Consider the following 25,586-nt stretch of genomic DNA (forward strand, 5'->3'; position numbering starts at 1 on the left):
AAGAGTGGTAAACAAAAGATAATAGGAATAAAACAAAATAGATTAATAGTCATAATACAGTAAAAAGAAATAATCCTAATTCTCTTAAGCCATAAATTGTAACAACTTATTTTATGAAAAGTTTATTTGGATAAATAATTTAGAAAATAATACAATTAATTTATATGTAGCAAATTTTATATTATTATGATAGTTGGTTTTGCCTTTTCTTATTTTAAATTCTGAAGTCAGTATTTAACAAAAGAATGCCTGCAATGCAATAACTTTTTTATGGCAATCTGTCAGGTCTTTGGTAGAGTCATGCATGATATGTTTTGCTATGCAAAAATGCATCTTGACTTTTTGAAGACCCCGTACTCCAAACCACCTCAAGATATGGTCATCTAGCCCTTTGAAATTCATCTTCACAAAGTAGTTCTACTTCTGGGCAATCTAATTGTCAGAAAGTTCTTTTATGGTACTCTGTTTCTTTATAGTGGTACTTACTAGACTTCATTTCTGTCCACCCATGTAAACAGAATAAGGAGAATTCCTCTTGTGTTCTACATTCCTTCAAATATTTGAAAAGGATTGTTTTCCTCTTGCTGAGTATCTTTTTCAACAAGAAGTATCTTTTTTCAAATAATAAAATTCCAAGTTCTGTTCTCATTCTGGTCTCTACCAAAGCTTCAGTTCTCTCTTGCTTAAATGCATGCTTGATTGGCACTATTATAAGATGTATTACATAGGTTATTAAGAATTTGTGTCTTTCTGCAATTTTGGAAATTCTTGACTATAACCTCCTAATATTATCTCGACTTGATTTTTCTTCACCTCTGGTTAAACAAATGTTAGACTTCGCATTAGTACATCGATTAGGCTACTGTAATAAGAGACCACAGAGAGACTTAAACAAAATTTAAGAGTTTTGTTCTTACATGACAGTTGGAAGGAAGGGATAGTCTAGTTCTCATATGACAGTTTCACATGTTAGAGCCAAGTCCCTACATCTTCTTGCTCTCTGATGGTTAGAGTATTGCCCTCTTCCACAAAGCTAAAAATAGCTCTCAACCATGTCTACATTCCAGTCCATGGGAGAGAGGAGGAAAGGGCATACCCCTTTCCTCTTATAGGCATGAGCTAGAAGTTGCACACAGTAATTTCCATTTGTAACTCAAACTGCCAAAACCTTGTCAAAAGTCAAACTGCAGCATCACAAAGGTAGTAAAATGGAAGCTTTAGCTGGACAGCTAAGCATTCAATGAATATATCCTTTACTTATAAGAGAAAGGCATCTGAGAAAACTAACAGTTTCTGCCACAATTTCCAATTTTTTGTACTACACATTTTCCATCCTTATCTCTTTATTTTGGTTAAGTTATTTTCCAGGTCATTTTGCAGTACACTCATTCTCTAGTATAATCAACCTATTGCTAAACCTGTTCACTTAATTTAAAATTTTTATTTATATGTTTCATTTTTAGAAGTTCTTTTTTCTTACCAAAGCTATTTGTAAATTTTCGTAGTCTATTCTCTTTCTTGTAAGCAGCAGTTAAAAGACTGAACTTAGGATCTATATTGACTAGTTAGAACCTCAGCTCTGCTATTTACTGACCTTGGGCAAGTTACTTCTCCATTCTGTTCTTCAGTTCCTTCACCTGTAGAATGGTGTAATAATACTCCCTCCTTCACAGAGTTGTGAGGATCAACAAAATTAAAGTGTAAAGTACCACAGTGGTACAAGATTCATATAGTAAGTACTCCATAATCACATTGTCCTTATATTCAATCCGTTTTTATTTTGCTAAACATACTGATTAAGAATTTCATATCTAATAATTCTAAAATATGAAGTCTATGTGGGTCCAGTCCATTTCTTCCATCTGTTGCTTTGGCACTCCTTTTTCTTCTTGAGTCGAATACTTTTTTTTTTCTTTTACTGGGATGTATATTTGTTTCTGTCAAATGCCTGGAGCTATTACTGGCCAGAATTACTTTAAACCACATTCTCAGTGTAAGGCATTATGGGTTTAACCCCAGAAATGTGATTTTGACATCCAAACTTCACATAAAGATGGCTGTGACTACAAAATGTCAGAGTAACAACCTTCCCCGCCCACCCAAACCTGTACCACTTTAACTCAGAGCTGGAATTGCAGGCATTCTTTGTTTTTTTATTTGTTGTTGTTTTTGTTTGTTTTTTTTAATATGTGGCAGGGAATGGGGCAAGGGGACAGCATGGTGGTGGTGGCTGCACAAAACAGACATTTGATGGGATGTTTCCTAATAACTGAAGTTCATCTGCTAGGCCCTGTGTCTGCCAAGGCAATGAAATCCTAAGTTCACAGTTATAGCCAGTTTAGTGAATGTCAGGACAAAAACGGGCTCTGGGGACCAGCAGTTGGCGTAATGGCTATGTCGCTGAACTCCCATGTAGCCGACTGCAGTTCGAGTCCTGGACCTGGTGGCTTAAACTCATGCTGGGTGCGTGGGCATACGTGCCCATGATCCTGAGAGGAGAATGGAGAAGAAGGAATTACAGCGTGGTCATCACCCCTGGGGGGTGATTTCTCGCTTTCTGTCTCTCTGTCTGTCTCTGTCTGTCTGGCAAGCACATACGCCCTATAGCAAAAACCTCTCCCCCAAAAAAGAGAAAGGGCTCTGAGTGCTGGTTCTAGCTTTCATTTACTTTTAACCTTTGAGCATGTCTTACAAACTGTCAGTTCTTGGGCCATCCTGTGATATGTTGGTTAGGGCAGCCGAATCCCACGTGGCTAACCATGTGATTTGAATCCTGGCTTGAGAAATATGCCAAGCCCATGCCCAAAATCCTGAAAGGGAGAGATGGAGAAGGGATTGCTGTTTGACTGTCCCTCATGTGGGGTGCTTTCCCATCCCCCTTTACCCCCCTGGAAGCACATGTATCCTCTGCAAAATTAAAAAAAGAAGAATTCAATTCTTTAATATATTGCCTTTTTGAAAAATTGTGCACGTCAGAGAGAAATAGAGAGAGAGAACCCCCTAATGGGGCCTACCCATGCCACAATCCTTTTTCTTCCATTTCTCTGTCAGGATGTTAGGCATGCACAATGCCCAGTGTGTTTTTCAAGCCACTGAGGCTGGGATTCAGACCGTATCCACCATGTGGAATCTACCTCCTTCTACATAGGTGCTTAACCACAGCCCTGTGGGGCCAGCTCTGTAATATGCGTTTACTTCCCTTCCCTTATTCTTCCCTATGCAAAATGTTGAGATAATCAGTTTTTTCACCAGATTTTTGTACATATTACGCTATGATAATTAGATTTCTAAATACAATTTTTACTAATCTATTTGCTGCCATGATTTTCTTGTTCTTTTTTCTCTCATTTTTCTTTTTTTGAGTGCCAACTCGTTATTTTTATGTAATTAAATTGTCATTTAGTTTAAATTGTTTTATCAATATTTTCTTCTTGATTTCTTCCTTGACCTATGTATTATTTAAATTGTATTGTTTAATTTACAAACATTTGGGGATAATGTAGTTTCTGAGTTCTAATTTAATTGCATTATGGTTAGAAAATACTCTGTATGATTTCAGTTCCTTGATAGTTGTTGAGACTTGATTTATGGCCCACCATGATCTGTTCTTAGTAAGTGTTCTATGTGCACTTGAAAAGGATGTGTAATTTGCAGTTGTTGGGTGTGGTGTTCTATTTATGTCTATTAGGTTAAATTGACTGATTATCTGGTCAAATTTTCTGTGTATCTCTACTGATTCTGTCTTTCTTTTCTATCAGTTTCTGAGTTATGTTAAAATCAAACTGTGATTGTACATTTAATTTTCTCCTTAGCTCTTTTTCCTTTATATATTTTGCTTTATAGTTAAACTTTTATTATTTTCTATTGGCTATTTATTAGTGTAAGTTAATGAAATCATTGTGCTGATATACTTGGATTATGTGACAGCTTTTCATTTATTTTCAGTTTATCTATCTGTTTTTCTGTTCCTTTATTTACTGGTGGATTGTTTTATAGGGACACTGTAATTTACTCATTAGTTTTTTGGGCATGGAAACAGGGAGTGGCTCAGCCGGGTGACTAATCATCATAGACCTCAGGTTGCAGACAGATGGTGGCTGGCAGGGATGATTTTGATGGCTTCTTTACTCAAGGTATAAGAATACTCAGAACAGCTGGGGCTTCTTAGGCATCTCTATCTTTGTGGCATCTCCAAAGTGGTGGCTTCAGGGCAGCCTAACTGCTCAGGGCTCCAAATGTATGGATTCTAAAAGAGATCCAAGAGGAAACCCTGGCCCCTATTCTAACGTAGCTTCAGAAGTCAGACAGTATTGGTCTAGCCACTGTAGCCTAGTGGTTAAGGGACATGGCGCTTGTGCAGTTCAGATCATGGCCCCAGAGGCTTGAGTAACATGCATATGTGCCCCAGATTCTGACAGGATGGAAAGATGGAGCAGAAAGGATTGCAATATGGTTACACCCCACTTGGGGCACTATGTGTGCCCTTGCCCAAAACCCTGAGAGAATGGAGAAGGGTTTGCAGCATGACTATCCCCCAGGAGGTAATTTTTCACTATCCCTGTCTCCGTCTCCTGCAAGTACACGTACCCTTCAGCAAAAATCTTAAAACCAAACTACCTTTATGGCCCTTAATGTAAAAAAAAAAAAGTTTTTTCTTTGACATTTCATGTCACAACTAAATTTTCTTTGATGAATTTTGTTTTGTAGGTTCAGAGAAGCTTTTCATTAGCTTGCATTTTTAAAAAAAATACAGAAATGAAGTTGGGATCAATTTATTTCACAATCAAATTGTTATTTGTGAAAGTTAGAAGCAGTTTTGCTGGGGCCGGCATGTAGGCGCTGGACTTCCACATGGCCAACTGCAGTTCAAGTGCTGGACCTGGTAGCTGGCATGCTTTCTCACTTTCCCTTTCTCTCTCTCTCTCTCTCTCTGTCGCTCTATAGTCAGACTTTAAAAAAAAAAAAAAAATGAGGCGCCAGCATGTGGTATGGTGGTTAAAGGCACTGGACTCTCACATGGCCGACCGCAGTTCAAGTCCTGGACCTGGCAGCTTGCTTTCTCACTGCCCCACCCCCCATCAAATAAAATAAATAAATAAAATAAAGTTCAATTAAATAATTATTTTTTAAAAGATAACAATACAATTAAATAAATAATTATTTTTCAAAAAAGTAGTTTTGCTAAAGGAAGAATGAACAAATTATTACTTTTAACTTAGACCATAAAGCTAAGGACTCAAGATTGACTTAAAATTTAAACATAGTGCAATGTTTATTCCTGTCCTCCAAATTTGTCAGAGAATCTTAACCAGAGTAAGACATTTCCTGGTACTGTGTTGTAAGTGCAGGGGCACAAGAGATTTCCATAAAAAGGCATAGGATTTGCTTGGAAGAACATAGTGGTTTTTTAACTTGGCAATAATGACTAATTCCCTTTAGAAAGAAAATGCTCAATTATTCTTATTGGGAATTTGTGTGTTTTCTCTTATGAGCTATTTTATTCTTGTATTTACAAGTGTTTCTGTCTCTACAGATCCATAAGCTATGGCATTTGTTAGGTATAAAGAAAATAATTTTACACACTGTATACAATACATGAAAAATGGCTTTGGAACTTGAATGTCTCACTGCTTTATTTGAGGACTGGAGCCAAATATTTTGTTGCTGAATACCCAAAATAATTTGGCCCTCTATGAGTTCTTCCCTAATTTCTATTGCTCTTAGGAGTCCCTCTTAAAAAATAGACATTTTTTTGGGTTAGAGAGATGATAAATTCACATCTTGTTAAAATGACAGCAGTCCCTAGACTAAGAGGCCTGAAAAGGGAGTTAAGGATATGGGGATTTTTATACATGAAACATGTGCTCTCGTGTTTAACTGTCAGTTATTTTGGTGGAAATGAGGGAACCATCTAATACAGATAGAAGTGTAGGAATGTTCCTAGGGTCCACACAAACCTCTTTTATCTCAACCCCAAATATCCTTAGATTCTGTTGTAGTCATTACCCCCATACCACCACTACTGACTCCAAACAGCTTTCTCTACTACAGTTCAGTTTTGTCTTTTCTAGAATTTTGTATTAGTAGAATCATATAGCAGTATTCTCTCTGGATCTGGCTTATTTTGCTGAATATGTTTTTGAGATTCATTCATGTTGCATCTATTAGTATTTCACTTCTTACTGTTGAATAGTATTCCATTCATTGGATATACCACAATTTATGTATCTGTTTACCTCTTGATGAATACTTGGTGTAGTTTTTAGATCAGGGGTGTTATTATGAACAGAGATGAAGTTGAAGTTCATTTTTTTCCCCAACGTGTTCCAGCTTGACCTTTTGAAAATACTGTTACATGTGGAATTACTTTTGCCTCTGTATTAATGATAAATAATTAAGTCCATCCTTACTGGCATGAAGCAACAATAATAATTTATTGTCTCATAATTTCTGCGGATCAGGAATTGGGGAGTGGCTTTGCTGGGAGGTTGTGGTTCATGAGGCTGCAATCATTGGTATTAAGACCTGACTAAAACTGCAAGATAGGCTTCAAAGGTGGCTCACTCACGTGTTTGAAAGTTTGTGCTGGCTATTGGTAGGAACTTCAGTTCCTCTTCAGGTAGGCCTCTTTGAAGGGCTGAGTAAGGGTTCACATGACATAGTGACTTGTTTCTCTCAGAGTTATTGATCCTAGACCATGGCATAAACTGCAGTGCCTTTTACAAACTAGACTTGGAAGTCATCTTTTGTCGCTGCCGTATTCTATTGGGCACATGACTATTTGGCATGGAAAGGAACTATACAGGGGTATGAATACTGAGGGGAAACTGTACAAGGTATGAATAAGAGGAGGCCAGGATCACTGGGGTCCTTCTTGGAAGGTGGACACTATAGTTCCTTTACCAAAAATGAACAAATATGTATGTATGGTCCCACTTCAATTCTGTTGTGATGTATGTTTGTCCTTATGCCAGTAGCACATTGTAGGAATTACTCCATTTTATAACAAATCTTTAAATCAGATAGTGTCAGAATTTGTTTTTAAAACCATGTTAGCTATTCTGAGTTATTTTTATTTTCACATAAATGTTAAAGTCATTTTGTCAATTTATACAAAAAAGAAACCTACTGATTGGGATTGCGTTGAATCTGATAAATCAATTCGAAGAGAATGATATCCTAACAAAAATGAAGGCATATATATATATATATATATATATATATATATATATATATATATATACACACATATTTATATATATACACACACACATATATAATTTTTATGAGGAATTTTGAGTATGCATGCACGCACATGCACTTGGTGTAAGTTTTAAGCTGCTGGGTTCAGGACTTGAACCACAGTTTACTATGTGGGAGTCCAGCAATGTAACCATTATGCCATCTGCTGGTCTCATATCTTAATGTAATGTAGCATATCTTTTTCTTATTCTTTAATTTCTCACAGTCGTATTTTGTAGTTGCAATATATAAATCTTTCACATATTTATCTTTAAGTAGTTTGTTTTTTATTGGATGTTTTTGTAAATGAGTTTGTTTTTTTAAGAGAGAGATTTGTGCTGTAGGGTATGTACACTACCCAGAGAGAGACAGAGAGAAAGCAAGAAATCATCCCCCATGGGGGAGGCCACACCACAATCCCTACTCCATGCTTCTCTCGGGCTTTTGGGCATGTACACACGCACACACACGCACAGAGTGAGTTTTAAGCTGCCAGGTCTGGGATTCAAGCCATAGTCAACTACTTGGGAGTCCAGTGAGGGAACCATTACGCCATCTGCTGGTCCTGAGACCTGGACAAATTTATTAACGGTTGATTGACTGAGTAAGTCTGTGTTACCTGTAATTGAAGGAAGGCAGCTGAAATCATGAGTTTATCACCGTATAAAAACTTCCGATTTTCTTTTGTGTTTGTTTTTCTGTATCATGCATTCTCTGAGGGGTACTAATAGCCACCTTTGAAAAGAGCACTTAGAAAAATGTTAGCTGTGCTTTACCTCTTAAGATTATGGTTTCCATAGAGGCCATTTAACTAGAAAATCCGTGTGCAGAGCATGTGTGCATAACGAAAGCCAACCCTAAACTTTAGTTCTTTACCAGTGTACAGAAAACAATTGCTTTTTTGTATCAATCTTGCCTTACTAAATTTACTTACTAGTTTGGTGGCTTTTTTAATGTATTCCCTAGGATTTCCTGCATAGAGGGTCATGTCATCTATGAATACAGTTTTACCGCTTTCTTTTGCATAGACTAGGGCCTACTGTGCTACCTTAATGCAGTATTGAGTAGAAGTGATAAGAGAAGACATCTCATTAACACAATATAAAGAAACCATATACTGTAATATCAACAGATTCAGAAGAACCATTCAGGGGGCCGGGAATAAGAGTCTATCATTTATTCCTGAGAACTCATTTAAACAAAAGCTCTTAGCAATTTAAGAGTATGAAGAACAACTGAAACCAGTCTAGGAACAGATAGAGTGACCTAAAATGCTAGCTAAGTAGAATAGGTAAGGATTCTTAATTTAGGGTTCCTAACACTTGCAGAGGGAGGTGGTAGAATCTGTGTTTTCACTAACCTCTGGATGACACTTAATATTTCCTAATTTTTTTTGTGGGTGAGAGGTTTTTGCTATAGGGCACGTGTGCTCGCCAGAAAGAGAGATTGAAAGCGAGAAATCACCCCTGGGGGGATTACCACACTGCAATCCCTTCTACTCCATTCTCCTCTTGGGATCTTGGGCACGCACACACACGTGCCCGGCGTGAGTTTAAGCCACTGGGTCCACGACTTGAACTGCAGTCAGCTACATGGGAGTTCAGCGACATAGCCATTACGCTAACTGCTGGTCCCAATATTTCCTAATATTTTGAATGCAAATATACCACAGTAGTAATATTAGCGCCAACTGTGACCTAGTTACCAATAGATAGATGTTATTCTTTCCCTGTATCTTTAATTAAAGATTGTTTCTTGAAGCAATATATAGTTAGGTCTTGTTTTTTTGTTTTTGTTTGTTTGTTTGTTTGTTTGTTTTTGAGAGGTTTTCGCTATAGGGTGGGTGTGCTCGCCAGACAGAGAGAAACATAGAGACAGAAAGCCAGAAATCACCCCCCAGGGGGGATGGTCACGCTGCAATCCCTTCTCCTCCATTCTCCTCTCGGGATCTTGGGCACGCACGCACATGTGCCCGGGGTGAGTTTTAAGCCACAAAAAAGAAAAATTCAACTGATCCAAACAAAAAGTACAAAAAATGCAAACAAGAAGAAAGAGAAGATGGGACAAATACAAAACAAATAGTATCGTAGAATTAAGAAGAAACCACATCACTATGTTAAATGCAAATTGTCTGAACATTTCAATTCAGTAGCAAGATAAAAAACAAGACCTAACGGGAAACAGCAGTTAGCGTAATGGCTATGTCGCTGGACTCCCACGTAGTCGACCGCGGTTTGTGTCTCAGACCCAGTGGCTTAAACTCACGCCGGGCGCGTGTGCGTGCATGCCCAAGATCCCGAGAGGAGAATGGAGGAGAAGGGATTGGGGGGTAGCCATCCCCCCTGGGAGGTGATTTCTCGCTTTCTATCTCTCTGTCTTTCTGGGGAGTGCACGTGCCCTATAGCCAAAACCTCTCAAAAAAAGTTATTATTTTGTTTGTTTATTGTTTTAATTTGACCAGAGAGAGACACACACACACAGAACGAGAGAGAGGCCACCTGCTGGCCCCTCTTTCTCTCTCTTTTTTTTTTACTGATTTACTTCATTTAATTAATCAATTAATTTTGCTACAGGGCTCATTTGCTCACTAGAGAGACACAGAGAGAGACCAAAAATGAGAAAGCAAGACTCCAGGTCCAGGACTCAAACTGAGGATTGGCATCTAGCTTCTTAGCCACAGCGCCACCTGCTGGCCCCTCTTTGTTAATGTTTTAATAAAAAACTCGAGTTTTTGCTGTAGGACACATGAGCTAAATAGGAGAAAGACAGATGTGGGGGTAGAAGTGAGAAGTCACACCCCAGAAGGATGGCTTCAGCCACGCTTCTTTCTCTTCCATTGTCCCATTGTGATTCGAGGCATGCACATGGCCTGGTGAGTTTCTCAAGCCTCCAAGTCTTGGACTCCACACCATTAGCCATGTGAGATCCAGCTCCCATAACCACTACTGCAAACTGACCTTTTGTTTTTTGGGTTTTTTTTTTTTTAAGAGGTTTTTGCCATAGGGCGCTTGCGCTCGCCAGACAGAGAGAGACAGAGACAGAAAGCCGGAAATCACCCCCCAGGTGAGATGGCCACACCGCAATCCCTTCTCTTCCATTCTCCTCTCAGGATCTTGGGCATGCACGCACACGCGCCTGGCGTGACACCTGCTGGCCCAGTTTTTGCTTTTGTTTGTTTGTTTAAGAAAGATTTTTGCTATAGGGTGCACGTGCTCACCCGAGAGGCAAAAAGACAGAGAGTGAGAAATCACCACTCCCCCCCGTCCTGCCCTGCCCCTAGGAGGATGGCCATGCCAAAATCCCTTCTCCTCCATTTTCCTCTTGGGATTTCTGGCACACATGCACATGCACCTGGTGTTGAGTTTTTTAAGCTGCTGGGTCTGGGACTTGAACCTCAGTCAACCATGTGTAACCATTATGTCATCTGCTGTGTTTTTGCTTTTTTAAAAGAATTTTGGACTTTGTTCTTGACAAGCAGTTGATTTACAAGTGGATCCAACTGCATCTTTTTGAGGCTTGATTTTAAGCTTTGTTAGGAAGCACTTAGAACTTTCGTTAAGCTCCATTAAAAAGTTTATGATCCTTCTGAGTTTCTGGTGAATTACTGGTCTTTCAATAAGGAAGACTTTTCTAGTCAGAAACATATTTCAAGTACCACATGAAGTCTGGGAATCTTTGTTTAGCTTATAGATCTCCAATTTATTCTTTGTCTTATGTTGTGAGAGTTTCAATGTACACATCCAGCTTAGTGCTTGGCCACAGACTTGAGTGGATTCCTGTGCAGATTTCTGGAATTTTCTCTGTATGGCTATCTCTTTTCTGATATATATTCCAGATTCTACTTGAGTTCTTTCTGCCTGTACCAGAGGCTGAAAAGTGCCTCTAGGCAGAAAGCCAGGGCAGTAAAAGGTCTCACTTCATCTCTTTTCCATCTCAGAAATCACAGTCCTATACTACTTACTGTCCAATGTCTGCAAACATTCGTTTCATATTTTTTTGTCCAGTGTTACAGCTTTCTACTATAGAATGAAAATTTATTATTATTTATCATTGTGATTGGAAATTATTTCCTGTCTTTTCACCTTATAACAATAGAGGTAATAAAAACAAAGTTTATATGTCTTCTATTTTCTGTAGCAATTTGGGCCTTGTGGGAGTGTATTGCTAATACCTGCCTATAAAGTTTAACAGTTTTATATATGAGAGACCAATAATTTCCAAAGTGACATTTTACATGGTCCAGCTCTAATACAGTAGTGGATAAAATAAGATAATGTAGAATTGCTATATGATATTTTAAACAAATAAAATAGTAGGTATCTTATATTAAACCTCATAAATGAACATCTTGAAAAAGTATAGGTTTAAGTGATGACTTTGCAGGGAATTTGGTTTGTGATTATAGTTTTAATACAGCTATTGAGTTTTTTCACCATACAAATTAGTTTTTAATGTATGAGATAGGAATTTTTTTTTTGAGGGGTTTTCGCTATAGGGCACGTGTGCTCGCCAGACAGAGAGAGACATAGAGACAGAAAGCGAGAAATCACCCCCCAGGGGGGATGGTCACACCTCAATCCCTTCTCCTCCATTCTCCTCTCGGGATCTTGGGCACTCATGCACACGTGCCCAGCGTGAGTTTTAAGCCACCGGGTCCGGGACACAAACCGTGGTCGACTCTGTGGGAGTTCAGCGACATAGCCATTATGCTAACTGCTGGTCCCAAGAATTTTTTAGTGCGAGACAGCAGGTGGTGTGATGGTGAAGGTTCTAGACTCCCACATGACTTACCACAGTTTGAGTCCTGGACTTTGTGGCTTTCCCTCCCTCCCTCCCTCCAAATGAAAAAAAAAATTACAATCTTGGCTAAATTCACCATTAAATACAAGGTTCCAAAGTAGCTGGGTTGGTTGTCTATACCTTGAACAACTACATTTATTACTAATTTGTCAATTTGCCACTAGCTTGTAGGCTCCTTGAGAGCAAGGCATTTGTCCATAATTATTGAGAATTGCTAAATAGTCTTTTTTTTTTTTCCTTCTTTTTTTGGAGAGGTTTTTGCTATAGGGTGCGTGCGCTCACTAGACAGAGAGAGACATAGAGACAGAAAGCGAGAAATCACCCCCCAGGGGGGATGGCCATGTCATCTCCTCCATTCTCCTCTTGGGATCTTGGGCACACACACGCACACACCCAGCGGGAGTTTAAGCCACCACGTCTGGGACTCGAACCGCCGTCAACTACATGGGAGTCCAGCGACATAGCCATTACGCTAACTGCTGGTCCCATCTAGGAAATCTTTAGCTTCATTGATTTTGTCTGCTATATAAGGAGATCCTCCTTTGTCTAGATGATTTAAAAGCATTATTTGTTGATGAACTTCTTGTATTTTTCCTTTATTAGCAGTAGGGCTTACACCAAATATTAATGCAGCTTCCTATTTTGTCATTTTGAGTTCAAATCTACTTCTGTAATAACCACCACTGAAGGCACATTTCAATAGACTTTGAAAAACTTGTTTTATTGAGGCTCCATATGCTTCATGGCTTGCAAAACATAACGACCTGCAAATCCAGCAGCAGCAATGGTCAGTCCAGCTGCTACCACTGTACTGGCCATGGCTCCTGCTCAGCTCCTCTGCCTCCACCACGAGCACATTTCATCTCAGCCCAGAATGGTTTTTAATCATCTTGTTTTCTGATGAAGCATTCTTAGAAATAACAGTAACAGGGACCAACAGGTGGTGTAAAGGCCCTGGACTCCCACGTGACCAGATGTAGTTAGAGTCCTGGACCTGGTGGCTTGCTTTCTCACTTTCTCTCACTCTCCCTCCTCCTCCCTCTCTCTGGTCAAATTTAAATAAATAAATAAGTAAATAAATAAATAAATAAAATTAAATAACATGATTTTTAAAAAAAATTAATAGTAACAGACCAGTGTTTGATGCCTAGTCAGAGATGATTTTCAGTGAATTAAAATGCCTGGCAGTAGTTCTGTAACAGAACACATGTCACCTCTGTTTAGTCTCCTTGATGGTTTTAAGGAAAAACGGAAAAAAAAAAAAAAAACCTTGTATATGATATAATAGTCATGCATTCTTAGGCTAGGCTTAACATGCTTGTTAATCTTTGATTTTTTTTTTTTTTAGATTGTCTGTATTTAAACAGATCACATCATGCGTGAGTACAAGCTAGTGGTCCTTGGTTCAGGAGGCGTGGGGAAGTCTGCTCTGGTAAGTTAGCCACCTAACTATAGCTAATTAGTATAATATACAAAGAATTTGACATTGCTTGATTTTAGACTATTAGCCACTGAAGAGAAATGGTGGTAGTATTTTTTTACATACCTAGTATCTGGGCCACAAGAGATAGGAAATCATTCAGTAACCACAGATGTGTAGTTATAATGGTGGGTCATTTATTCTTTCATTTGCCAATTATGTATTGGCTACTTTATATGTCAAGCATCAGTGTTCATGATTCAGAGAAATAAGATTGTTCTCATTTTCAGGGAAGATACATTCTAGTGAGAGAAACAGATTATTACAGATTCTAATGGGATAAGTCTTTTCCTGCCTCCAACATATAGAATGGAAGTTAAATTTTTTTTTTCATACATGCTGTATTCACTTAGCAAATAATTATTGAGCTTTTACTATGTCAGATTCTAGGGTCACAACAATGAGCACAGTCTCTCGTAGAACCCACGGCACAGAAAAGGAGATGTAATAAATACACAGTTAAACAAAGAACTACTTGATTATAATTGTGAGAGATACTCTGAAAGAAAAATACAGATTTTTGAGCGAACCTTTGACAAATGATCCTAAGTTAACATTTGAACAATCGATAGAAAAGTCAGTATTGCTGGGGCGAGAGTGAACAGGGAGGAGAGTTGAAGAAAATGAAGTAAGAAGCAGGCAGGGGCCAGATCATGACTAGAAGATCATGTAGGGACTTGGAACTTATTCCTAATAACAATGAGAAGACATTGAAGGTAGAGATTGTTGGTGGGCAGGGTGTGTGTGTGTGTGTGTGTGTGTGTGTGTGTGTGTGTCTGTGCATGCCTGTGTGTAGAGAGAGAAGGAGAGAGAGTGAATTAGGTATATGTTTAGAGAGAGAGAGAATTTTACTTAATGTAGAGTAATTTATAGGAAGAGTGGAAGACAAACTGGGAATTAATGCAGTATATCAGGTTATTGCTTATAGAAACTTAAATCAGGTCATGGCAGTAAAGATGGTTTGAGGATTAAATAGGAGGCAGAAGTGACATAACTTAGGTCTAGCTTGATATGGGGACTAGGAGAGAAGGGGCTGTCTGTCAAAGGTAATTCCCAGGTTGCTAGTTTGAGGTACTTATTTTATGAATGGATAAAAAGAGAAAGGAAACACTGAAGGTGTTTAGAGTAAAAAAAAGAATCCTGTTAAACTTTCTATGTTGGTGAGACATATAAAGAGACCTATAAAAGCTTAGAAGAGAGGCCTATGGGGCCAGCAGATGGTGCAATAGTCACGTTGCTAAACTTCCACATGGCCAACTGCAGCCAACTATGGTTCGAGTCCTGGACCTGGTAGCCTAAAACTTGAATCAGGTGCATGCGCACATGTGTGTGTGTGCACACGTGCCCAAAATGCAAGAGGAGAATGAGGCGAAGGGGTTGCAGTACGGCAATTCCCCCAGGGGGTGATTTCTTGCTTCCTGTCTCTCTGTCTCTATCTCTCTGGTGAACACATACAAAATCTCTATAGTAAAAATATCTTTAAAAAAAAAAAAAAAAAGGACCAGCAGGTGGCATGGTGGTTAAGGTGCGCTGGGTGCTCCCACATGGCTGACCACGGTTCAAGTCCTGGACCTGCTCTCTCACCTTGTCTCTCTCTCTCTCTGTATCTCTCTAGTCAAATTAAAAATGAATGAATGAACAAGTAAAGTTAAATAAATAATTTAAAAAAAAAGAGAGAGGCCTGTGATACAACTTTGGGTACCATCACTATATTAATGGAATTTAATCTCATGATAATTAAATTACTTTTTAGGAATGTAAATTAGTACCTCTGTGGAGAATATTTGAGAATATCAGTCATTTTAAAGATATCCAAGTTTACTTTTTTTTTTTTTTAATTTAAAATTTTTGCTATAGAGTGCATGTGGTCACTGGGTAGGGTGAGGGATGGGAAAGCAACCCCAGGTGGGATGACCACACTGCACTCCCTCCTCCTTCATTTTCTGTTGGAATTTTGGGCACACATGTACACACGTCTGGTGTATTTTTCAAGCTGTAGGGTCTGAGATTTAAAACCGTGCAATTGGCCATGTGGGATCCAGCATCCCTGACCTCCACACCACCAGCTGGCCCCATGTAACTTTTCAATTTGGCAATTCTTTCTGGAAATTTATCCCACGAACAAATTCACTTGTGCAAAATGATATAGCTAAGGATTTTTATTGCAACATTCTTTACAGTGATAAGATTGGAAGCAACCTAAATGCCTTACTAGTAGAGGGCTAGTTAAATAAATTTAAGTAAAACACACATGGTAGTCTACAATGTTTGGCATCTTTTCTCTCTAAATAATACTTCTTGGATATCCTTACAAATCAGTATTATGTGAAGCTGTTGCATTCTTTTTAATGGTTGAATAGTATTCTACTCTGAATATCTGTGAATATGTATCATACTAAGGTGAAGTGGTAAAATCCTTGATAAAGTTTTTGGTGTGATTCTGTGTTTCATTTAAAAAATAGGCGCTTAACAGGAGGAAGAAGTTTGAAGTTTACTATATTCAAGAAATATATTTAGCTCAAGCTAAAATCATATATAAAATATTCCTCTGAGTAATTTAAGTGCAGATGACCTTCTTACCCTTATTTTTAGACAATAATGTACCAGACCCCATTTTAAAAAGCTGTCTAGGAAATATCTTACAACCATCTACCGAACTACTTTTTATTTGTTGAGTGATAAAATATGTTGTTCCTACTAAAATATTTACTTACAGAAACCATAGAGATAAAGTAGATAATGTCTGAAGAAAGATGAGTAAGTAGTATTTTCAATGGGAAGAGTAAGGTTTTGAAATCAGGAAGACATATGTTTGAGTCTCACCTGGCAAAGGGAACAACAACAACTTTTGAGGTGAATGCAAAAATTGTAAATTAAAAGGGACTACCAGATTAGTTCTTGGAAAACAGTAGGCATTCAATAAATTTCTATTTCTTTTTTCTCCCATAAGTAGACTTTTTAAATTTTTTGTCACTGGACACATGTGCCTGGTAAGGAGACAGAGGGAAAAGTAAGAAATTCCACGGGGCATGGTCACATTGCAGTCCTTTCTCCTTCCTTTCTCCCTCTCGTCGAGATTTTGGGCATGCAGGCACATGTTCCTGGCACAGTTTTCAAGCTGCTCATCTGGAACTTGAACCACCCAGTCAGCCTGTGGGGTCCAGCCTCCTTAACCACCAGCCAGACACTGGCCCTAGAAAGACTTCTTAAAATTTAGATTAGTTGTTTCTCACATTTAAGAGCATAAGATAAGAGTTACTGTAGAGAAATAAAGAGGCAGTAGGAGTTTAAGTACTGATGATTTTTCATTTTTTGATAAATTAGAATCTAATTTTGAAACTTAATATAGTAATTATTTAACAATGTAATAGTAGTATAGATGATGGGTTTTAACATAGCCATCTCAGTTATGGATATATCCTTGTATTGAAAAATAATTATACCTTATATTTACATAGAATTTTCACATAATTTCATTTCATCTTTACAACTTTGTGAGGTTAAGTAACCTTTGAGAGGGTTTTTTGTTTTCTTTTCTTTTTTCAAGCCTTAACTTTTCTTTTTTTTTCCCCCCCACAGACAGTTCAATTTGTTCAGGGAATTTTTGTTGAAAAATATGACCCAACGATAGAAGATTCCTACAGAAAGGTAATATGTGAAACTATTATATACATGATTGCAAATAGTTCCTTATTACTTTAAAACTTAATCCACAGACTTCCTCTTTAAAAATAAATTCAAGAAATTATATAAATGGTTTGTATCATTTTTAAAAGTCTCACCTATACTAAATACTTCTTATAGACTACTACTTAGGTAAAGAGCTCCATGTTCTGTTACTAATTAGCAATTTGTTCTGTAATATATGAACAGAGTGTCAACTATGAGCTATGTGGAAAGCTTTTAATAAAAGTTGTGTAGTTCAGTTAAATTTCCTAGTGGGTACCTTTTGAATATAGAGAAAATGTTTTCAAAAACTTTTTATTGAAAATTAAGGTTGTTTTTATCTTTGAAGTTACCCAGTGACTAAAAGTTTTGATTTTTGTTTAGTTATGTAATAACTTAAACAATATTTTACTTTATACTGTAAAAAAATTACTCAGATTCTATATGATACTAGAATGGGATACATGGCATACATTTGTCAAAACCCACTGATTGTGTAACACCAAAAAGAAACCAGGGGAACTGTGGGTTTTCATGGGAATGATGTGTCAGTGTAGGAGCATCAGCTGTAACAAGTGTACTCACCTGGTGGTGCAGGATTTTGATAGTGGGGGAGGATGTGCATTTGTGCATGCATGGACTACAGGGGAGTCTCTCTGCCTTCCCCTCAGTTTTGTAAAATTGCTCTAGAAAATGAAGGCAATTAAAAAGGTAGGGGAAGGAGTTGTATAGCTAGTCTAGACAAATAAAACACACACACACATATATATGTGTGTGTGTTATATGCGTGTGTGCTATATAAAATATTTAATTATGAGACTAGCTAGACTTATGGAAAATGTTCTCCTTTTTTTTGAGAGAGAGAGATTTTTTGTTATAGGGCATGTGCATTCACCAGAGAGACAGAAAGTGAAAAATCATACTCCAGAGGGGATGGCCATGGTGTACTCCCTTCTCTTCTATTTCCTCTTGGGATCTTGGGTGCACATGCACCCAGCGTGAGTTTCAAACCTCCGAGTCCTGTACTTGAATCATAGTCAGCCATGTGGGAGTCCATCGACGTAGCCATTATGCCATCTGCTGGTCCCAAAAAATGTTCATGATTGTACTTCCCAAGTGTATTGGGGCAGGAGAAAAGATAGTGTTATAAAAGACTAGTAGCCAGGGTATGCAAAAAAAAAACAAACAACAAAAAAAAACCTACCTTTCATCAAATAGATAAGGATTATTTTGTTAGATATTTTTAGAGTTATTTTGTTAGATATTTTTAGAATTTGTTTAATAGTGCCGAAACTTTTTTTGAAGTAGTTTATTAAGTAATATTGACAGAGCAATTTTACTGTCTTTAAATTGAAGACAAAATTGTGCTCAAGCTACATGGAGAACTACAGACCTAATTCAGTATTCATTGACCGCACCCAGTTGCAGATTTTCAGGTCAGCATCCTCATCCCTAGGGTGGTAGGAAGAGGAGGTTGCATGCTCCTCATGAGTCCCTGATCTGACACAGACTCAGAGTTTAAAATACGGCTTCGGGTTAACACGGTAATTATTATTATTATTATTATTATTATTATTTTGAAGAGGTTTTTGCTATAGGGCACATGCACTCTCCAGAAAGACAGAGAGAAACAGAGAGACAGAAAGTGAGAAATCGCCCCCCCCCCATGGGGGATGGCCACGCTGCAACCCCTTCTCCTCCATTCTCCTGTTGGGATCTTGGGCACATGCACCCGGCATGAGTTTAAGCCACCGGGTCTGGGACTTAAACCATGGTCGACTACATGGGAATCCAGCAACATAGCCATTACGCCAACTGCTGGTCCCTAATATGGTTATTTTTTAAAGAATATGGTTATTTTGTTTTACTGAAATTTCGCCAAAATACTTGGCTAATTGAATCTTTAACTACAAAACAAGATGTGTACCCAGAATGCTAAAGGACTGTTTTAATCCCTTCTTTATCAAAAGTTTTCTACCCAGTAGATAGTTGATATTTTATATACAACAGCTTGCTCTATTATAAGATAGTAAGAAAATGGAATTTAGTGTATAAAATTTTATCATCTACAGAGAAATTTTTTGAAGAACTGCCTTTTTTCTTTAACTCCTAAAGAATGTATGAGTGTGCTATTTATCTGAACACTTCTGTCTTCCCTTTGTATCCTAAATTAAAATTTTCCTATGGATTAAATTTTACACATATTTTAGTAAAATTCTAATAACTCTACTCTGATCAGTTGGCAAAATCTTCTTTATCCCAAAACCTTTTCTATGCCATTTAATACTTTTGTACTTTGTATTCTTGGAAGATATATAAATATACGTGATTATATACATTTTTTTCTGTTAGAACTATACTTGTTTTTGTAGGTTTTGTTGTTGTTCTGAGAGATTTTTGCTGTAGGGTGTGTGTACTTGCTGCAGAGACAGAGACAGAAAGTGAGAAACCACTTCCGGGGGGGATGGCCATGCTGCTGTAATCCCTTTTCTTCCATTCTCCTTTTCTTGGGATTTTAAGTGCAGGCACAGGCACGCACACAGTCCTGGCATGAATTTGAAGCCACCGGGTTCGATACTTGAACCACAGTTGACTACATGGGAGACCAGCAACATAACCATTACATACATCATCGATTAGTTCCATGTTTTATAGTTTTTCTTAAATTCCCAAATATGACTGTTTGCCTTCTAATGTAAACAAATAAGAATTGTTACAGTGATCATAACATATCTAAACTCAACACCAACCATCCTGGCTTCTTTACTAATAGAATGTGCTAATACCCCTATTCTTTATTGTGTTCTCAAGTTCATCCCTAGTCAGTACCACAAACTGCTGGAGAAAGACTTTGTAGTTGTTAATAGGTACCTTAAGTGAAGAGGTGGGAGGAAAATGGAGTAACATTTTAACGTTTACTTTTCATTGTTTCTTCTTTTTGTCCCCTACAGCAAGTTGAAGTAGATTGCCAACAGTGTATGCTCGAAATCCTGGACACAGCAGGGACGGTAAGGATGTCTTCTTTCTCTCTGTCTCTCTCCCTTTTATTATTTTAATTTTTTTGGTTTTGATAGGTTTTTTTTAAGTAATTTTTTGGTCAGTTATTTATTTAAATTCTATTTCTATTTTATTTATTTATTTATTTTATTTATTCATTCATTTACTTTAATTTGATCAGAGACAGACACAGACAGAGAAAGAGAGAGAGAAAAAGTGAGAAAGCAAGCCACCGGGTCCAGGACTTGAACCGTGGTCGGCCATGTGGAAGTGTCCAGTGCCTGAACCACCATGCCACCTGCTGGTCCCGGTTTTGATCGATTTTAATTTGTGAGCAGGTTTGTTATCTAATAATTCTTCTGCGTAAAAGTAATCATTCTGATTAAACAAATTATCTGAAAATAGGGTTTCTAAAATGTCCTTATGTCTATGAAATCAAGCGTGATGTATTTAATTGTATGTCGTGTTCACATGTTTATAAATTTTTATATTTGTAAATTTTTTTAATTAATGATGATTTCCAGTCACACTGGCTCATAGAATGCATATATGAAACATTTTTTCTTTTGTTTTGCTTTTATTTTTCTCCATATACATAGACTTTAACCAATAGGCAATTTCCAGCTTTAAAATGAATAGCATTCTTAAATATTACAAGTCATTTCAAATGCACAGATTTTTCTAATTTAAATGATGAGAAAGTTTCAGATAATTCAAAGATATCTATAAACACAGTGGGGACAATTATAGTATTATTTATACTATATTTCTCCATTCTTTTGTGAGAAAATGGGTCTTAATTCTCACAGGGAGAACAACATCCCCTAAACTACTTTTTTCTCTTATCAGCTAAATAAGCTCTCCCCCATCTTACCACCACCCACCATTGATTTTCTTAACTTTTGAATCAGCAAAATTCCCCTTTGTGTTCCCAGAAACCCTGGTAGCTAAAAAGAATACTTTCTACTACTTTTTTACCTCTACAGTGTGAGGATATTTTGTCTTAAGGAGGGTCTTCCCCGTTGCAGAGATCTTTTCTTAAATATCATGGACATCTCCCGTCCTAGCCTTCAACACACTATGTTGTAATTGTCTAATTGCTGTATCCTAAAGTGTGAAAGTAGCTGATGGTCATTAGTCCTGTCCCAGATTACTCCTTACTCCTTGAAAATTTTTGTTCTCTCTCTTCAGTGCTGCTTCAGTCAAACTAATTTTACTGTCCAAAATTCTTGGTGAATTTATACAGATTCTGTAAATGATCCGGTACCCTGCCCTGTCAGTTCCTTGATTGCTATCCTATTTAAGTAATCTTTAAGAGTTATTTTATTTAACTTTATATTTATTTGTTTGTTTTAATTTGGCCAGAGAAGGACAGAGTAAGAAAGAGAGATAAGAGTGAGAAAGCAATCTTTCAGGTCTGGGACTTGAACCATGTTCAGCCATGTGGGAGTCCAGCACCCTTAACCACCACGCCACCTGCTGGTCCAGTAACTTATTGAATAAATTAATATTATTGTGACCTGTGGTTTCACCCCAGGCTCTTATGATTACTAATAACTATAGTATCTCCCTAATCTCATTTTTCTTTTTTTTTTAAATTGTTACTTAGTTTTTATTCCGTAAGCATAACTTAACTTTGCATTTCAACTAGATTTAGAGGGGGAATAAGGAAAGTATGGAACCCAAAGAACTGCAGTGAGAGCACAGGTTACAGGACATAGTGAACAGGTGGGATGAAGGGTTGCTCTCCTGAGCTACAGAAGGAAAAGTTTAGTGGTTAAGAGAAAACACAAATCAAGTTCATTAGAGTTTTCCACAGTCAGCAATGATGATCTTTTTGCTGGTCTTGCCATTCTTGGACCCAGAGTGTTCCATGGCTTCCACAATATTCATGCCCTCTTTCATCTTGCCAAAGACCACATGCTCGCCACCCAACTATTCAGTCTTGGCAGTGCAGTCGAAAAACTGAGAACCATTTGTATTGGGTCCAGCATCTGCCATGGACAATGCCAGGGTCTGTATGTTTCAGGATGAAGTTCTCATCATTGAATTTATCATCATAGATGACTTGCCACCAGTACCGTTATGGTGTATAAAGTCACCACCCTGGCACTTAAACCCTGGAATAATTCTGTGAGAGAAGGAATCCGTATAACCAAATCCTTTCTCTCCAGTGCTCAAAGCAGGAAAGTTTTCTGCTCTCTTTAGAACTTTGTCTGCAAACAGCTTGAAGGAGGTGTAGCCCAAAGACATGTCACCTATAGTGATGTCAAAGAATATGGTAGGGTTGACCATGGTTGAAGGCAGGAGACTCAGGAGCAGCATCTGCAAAGTGGCTCTGATCTCATTTTCAAGCATTCTACTCTCCACTCACTGCTTCTTGTCTTTCCATCTTACTTCCTTTGAACCCTTCAATTCATTGGAACCGGTAGTTCATTTGCCTTATTATCTTTTTGTGATCTCTTATATCCTCATCTGCCTATGCACATAGCTTCAAGTCCATGGTCTGTCATTCATAATTGTTCCTTGCATATATTTTCAACTCCCTTTTCAGCAGCCTTTGGCTTACTTGATCACTATCCTCTGCTATAAAACTCTTATTCTTCTAAGAAAGAAAAATTGCTTAGATTTCTGAGTCATGGGTTACCTCCTGAGTCTCCTTTCCTAATTCCTATTTACCTCCCCAAATTTTTAACCTCGGAAGACCTCAGAGTCAATACTTGGACTTCTTTCTTTTCTAACACTATTTTGGATATCTTCTTTGGTAGTATGATTTTTGAATACAACCTATATGCTGGTAACTACTAAATTTATAGCTCCATCTTGAATTTTTTTCTGAAGCTCAGATTCTTATATCTAACTATCTGTTCAGTATTCTCATATGTCTAATAAGCTCCTTAAATTTAGCATGTCCAAACAACTCCTGAGATTCCTTCCCAATCTGGGACTTCCTCAGTCTATCAGTGTATAGCACCTTTTGGTTATGCCTAAAACCTTGGACTCATCTTTGACTCTTGTTACATTCTACATCCAAAATTAAGTAAATCCTCTTGACTTTTCCTTCACAATTTACCTAATACTGAAAGGCTGCACTGCTAGAATCTAATGACACCACCTTGGTCTAAACAGTTGTCATCTCTTTCCTAGATTATGTCAGTATCCTCAAAAACTTGTCTCCCTGCTTCTGTCATTGCCTCCCTGCTTCTGTCATTGCCTCCTTTCTGATTATTTTCAGCATAATAACCACAGTAATCCCACTAAATACTTAAATCATGCCCAGCCCTGGTAACACAGTGCCCTGCAATGCCGAAGCCATATGGGAAGGTTTCAGATTGGAATCTGAGGTTTCCCTCTACATGCCAGGTGTGCACACAGTTGTGCCTATGATCTGGTAGGCTGAGGCTGGGCATGGATTGCAACAGAAAGACCTTGTTGGGAGTATCCCTCTCCCTCCCACCTCATGGGAGAAATAAATAAAATGTTTTAAAATTTAAAAATACATCAGTCAGGTCATGTCTCAACTTGAATTAGGCATTTAAATCAGAGTTAACTGCCATATTTACATTTGCCTGTGGGGTCCAAATGATAATCAGTCTCCTCTGTTTGCTCTCCAACCCCACCTCCTGTGCACACCTAGTTAACACTTGCAGTGAATCCAGCCTCTTGGCACCTTTGCAAAAGCTCTGGACATGTCTCCCCTCAGAGCATTTGCTTTTGCTGTTCCCTCTGTCCGGAGTAGTCTTCCTTTGCATAGAGCCTGCTTCCTCACCTCCTGACACAAAAATTACCTCGTCCAGTTCGAGTCCCAGACCCAATGGCTTAACTCATTCTAGGCGCGCATGTACATGTTTGCCCAAGATCTTCAGAGGAGAATGGAAGAGAAGGGATTGTGTGACCATCCCCTCTCCTCCAGAATGATTTCTCACTTTCTGTCTCTCTGGTGAGCACACATGCCCTATAGCAAAATTCTCTCTTAAAATAAATAAATAACCTTCTAGTCCCATTCTCAAAGAATTCCCCCCACCTCAAAAAAATAAATAAACTTCCAGTTCCACCCTCAAAGAAACTCCCTACCTCCCCACCCCCTGCTTCATCTTTCTCTGTAACGTTTATTACCATCTGGCATACTTTATTTTCTTTATCTTCATACACATTCCTGCAGGACAGATCTTTGCTTCTCATAGTCACCAACACACCCCCATTGCTACGACAATATCTGGCACATGGAGGGCCCTCAGCAGATATTTGTTGAATAGGTAAATTTCATAGAATATCCTGAAGAAGAAAGTCAGCATTCTCAATAGGTGGTAACACCAACCATAGCAGTTCTCTAAGGACTGTTCTTAAGTTGTATTTTCTAAATTCAAGTTGCTCGTATGTGTTTATTCTTTTGATTTAATAAATAGCAGAGACAGTGATCTCCATAGAACATGGCAGGAATAATAGTGTTAGTATTTGTGACACTCATATTTGTAAGGAAACTCATTTATTATATAATCAATCATTTGGATAATGGCAAAATGTAATTGATTACATAAGTAAACCCATTTATTATATAATCAAATATTTGGATAATGGCAAAATGTAATTGATTAGCATAACAGTGTTAGCATGGAATATAAAAAGTTTATAAATGAAAAATCCAGGGAAACTCCAGTGTTTACACCTTTCCCAGAAAGTGCACTGGTAGCAGAATAGCGTGCTCCGCCATAATCCTGTGGCACACCAGAGCTGGAAATCTAAAACTAGGGGAGTGACTTGAGTGGCAGCATTGCTGACTCCCTGGAGAAAGTGAGCGCATCAGCCAGGGTCAGGTCAAACAGCTGAAACTACTTCAGGTGTAGGACACAGCATAGACATGGTGATGGTGGGGAGCCCAGGAGCCACAACAGGAAAGAGCTTAAGAAACTTTGTAGATTTGGGCCTTATTTTATGTTTAATGCATCCCAGAATGCAAAGATTCAAAATCTATAGTTAAAAAGGCCCAATATAGGGACCAGCAGTTGGTGTAATGGCTATGTTGCTGAACTCCCATGTATTTGACCATGGTTCAAGTCCTGGACCTGGTGGCTGAAACTCAATGCCAGGCGTGTGTGCATGTGTATCCAAGATCCTGAGAAGAGAATGGAGGAGAAGGGATTGCGGCGTGGCCATCCCCGCTAGGGGATGATTTCTCGCTTTCTGTCTCTCTGTCTCTCTGTTTTTCTGGCAAGCACACGTGCCCTATACCAAAAACCTCTCCGAGAGCGAGGGAGAGAGAGAGAGGAAAAGACCCAATATAAACACATTTTTAATTTCTTACTTATGTACTTTACTACATTCACACTACATAATCATGTTTTGGTTAACAACAGACTGCATAAACGATGGTAGTTCCATAGATGGTAGTAGGCTGTACCAG

At 38.1% G+C, this 25,586-nt stretch overlaps 1 protein-coding gene and 1 pseudogene across 2 annotated transcripts in view; one reads left to right on the forward strand and one right to left on the reverse strand.

Moving 5' to 3' along the window:
• RAP1A (RAP1A, member of RAS oncogene family) overlaps positions 1-25,586 on the forward strand; it is an 85,247-nt gene that overhangs the window by 44,761 nt on the left and 14,900 nt on the right. Inside the window, exons 2-4 of one of the 2 annotated variants that reach the window (XM_006149592.3) lie at positions 13,391-13,474; positions 17,102-17,170; positions 20,140-20,196. In XM_006149592.3, coding sequence (XP_006149654.1) covers positions 13,418-13,474; positions 17,102-17,170; positions 20,140-20,196 — 183 coding nt within the window. In that variant the 5' untranslated portion in view covers positions 13,391-13,417. The remainder of the gene's footprint in view (positions 1-13,390; positions 13,475-17,101; positions 17,171-20,139; positions 20,197-25,586) is intronic. The other variant, XM_014588229.2, reaches the window with a different exon arrangement.
• Positions 12,515-12,975, reverse strand: LOC106734971 (mitochondrial import inner membrane translocase subunit TIM14 pseudogene; annotated as a pseudogene).

The sequence above is a fragment of the Tupaia chinensis genome, unplaced genomic scaffold (assembly GCF_000334495.1).
Source record: "Tupaia chinensis unplaced genomic scaffold, TupChi_1.0 Scaffold000270_2, whole genome shotgun sequence".
NCBI lineage: Eukaryota > Metazoa > Chordata > Mammalia > Scandentia > Tupaiidae > Tupaia > Tupaia belangeri.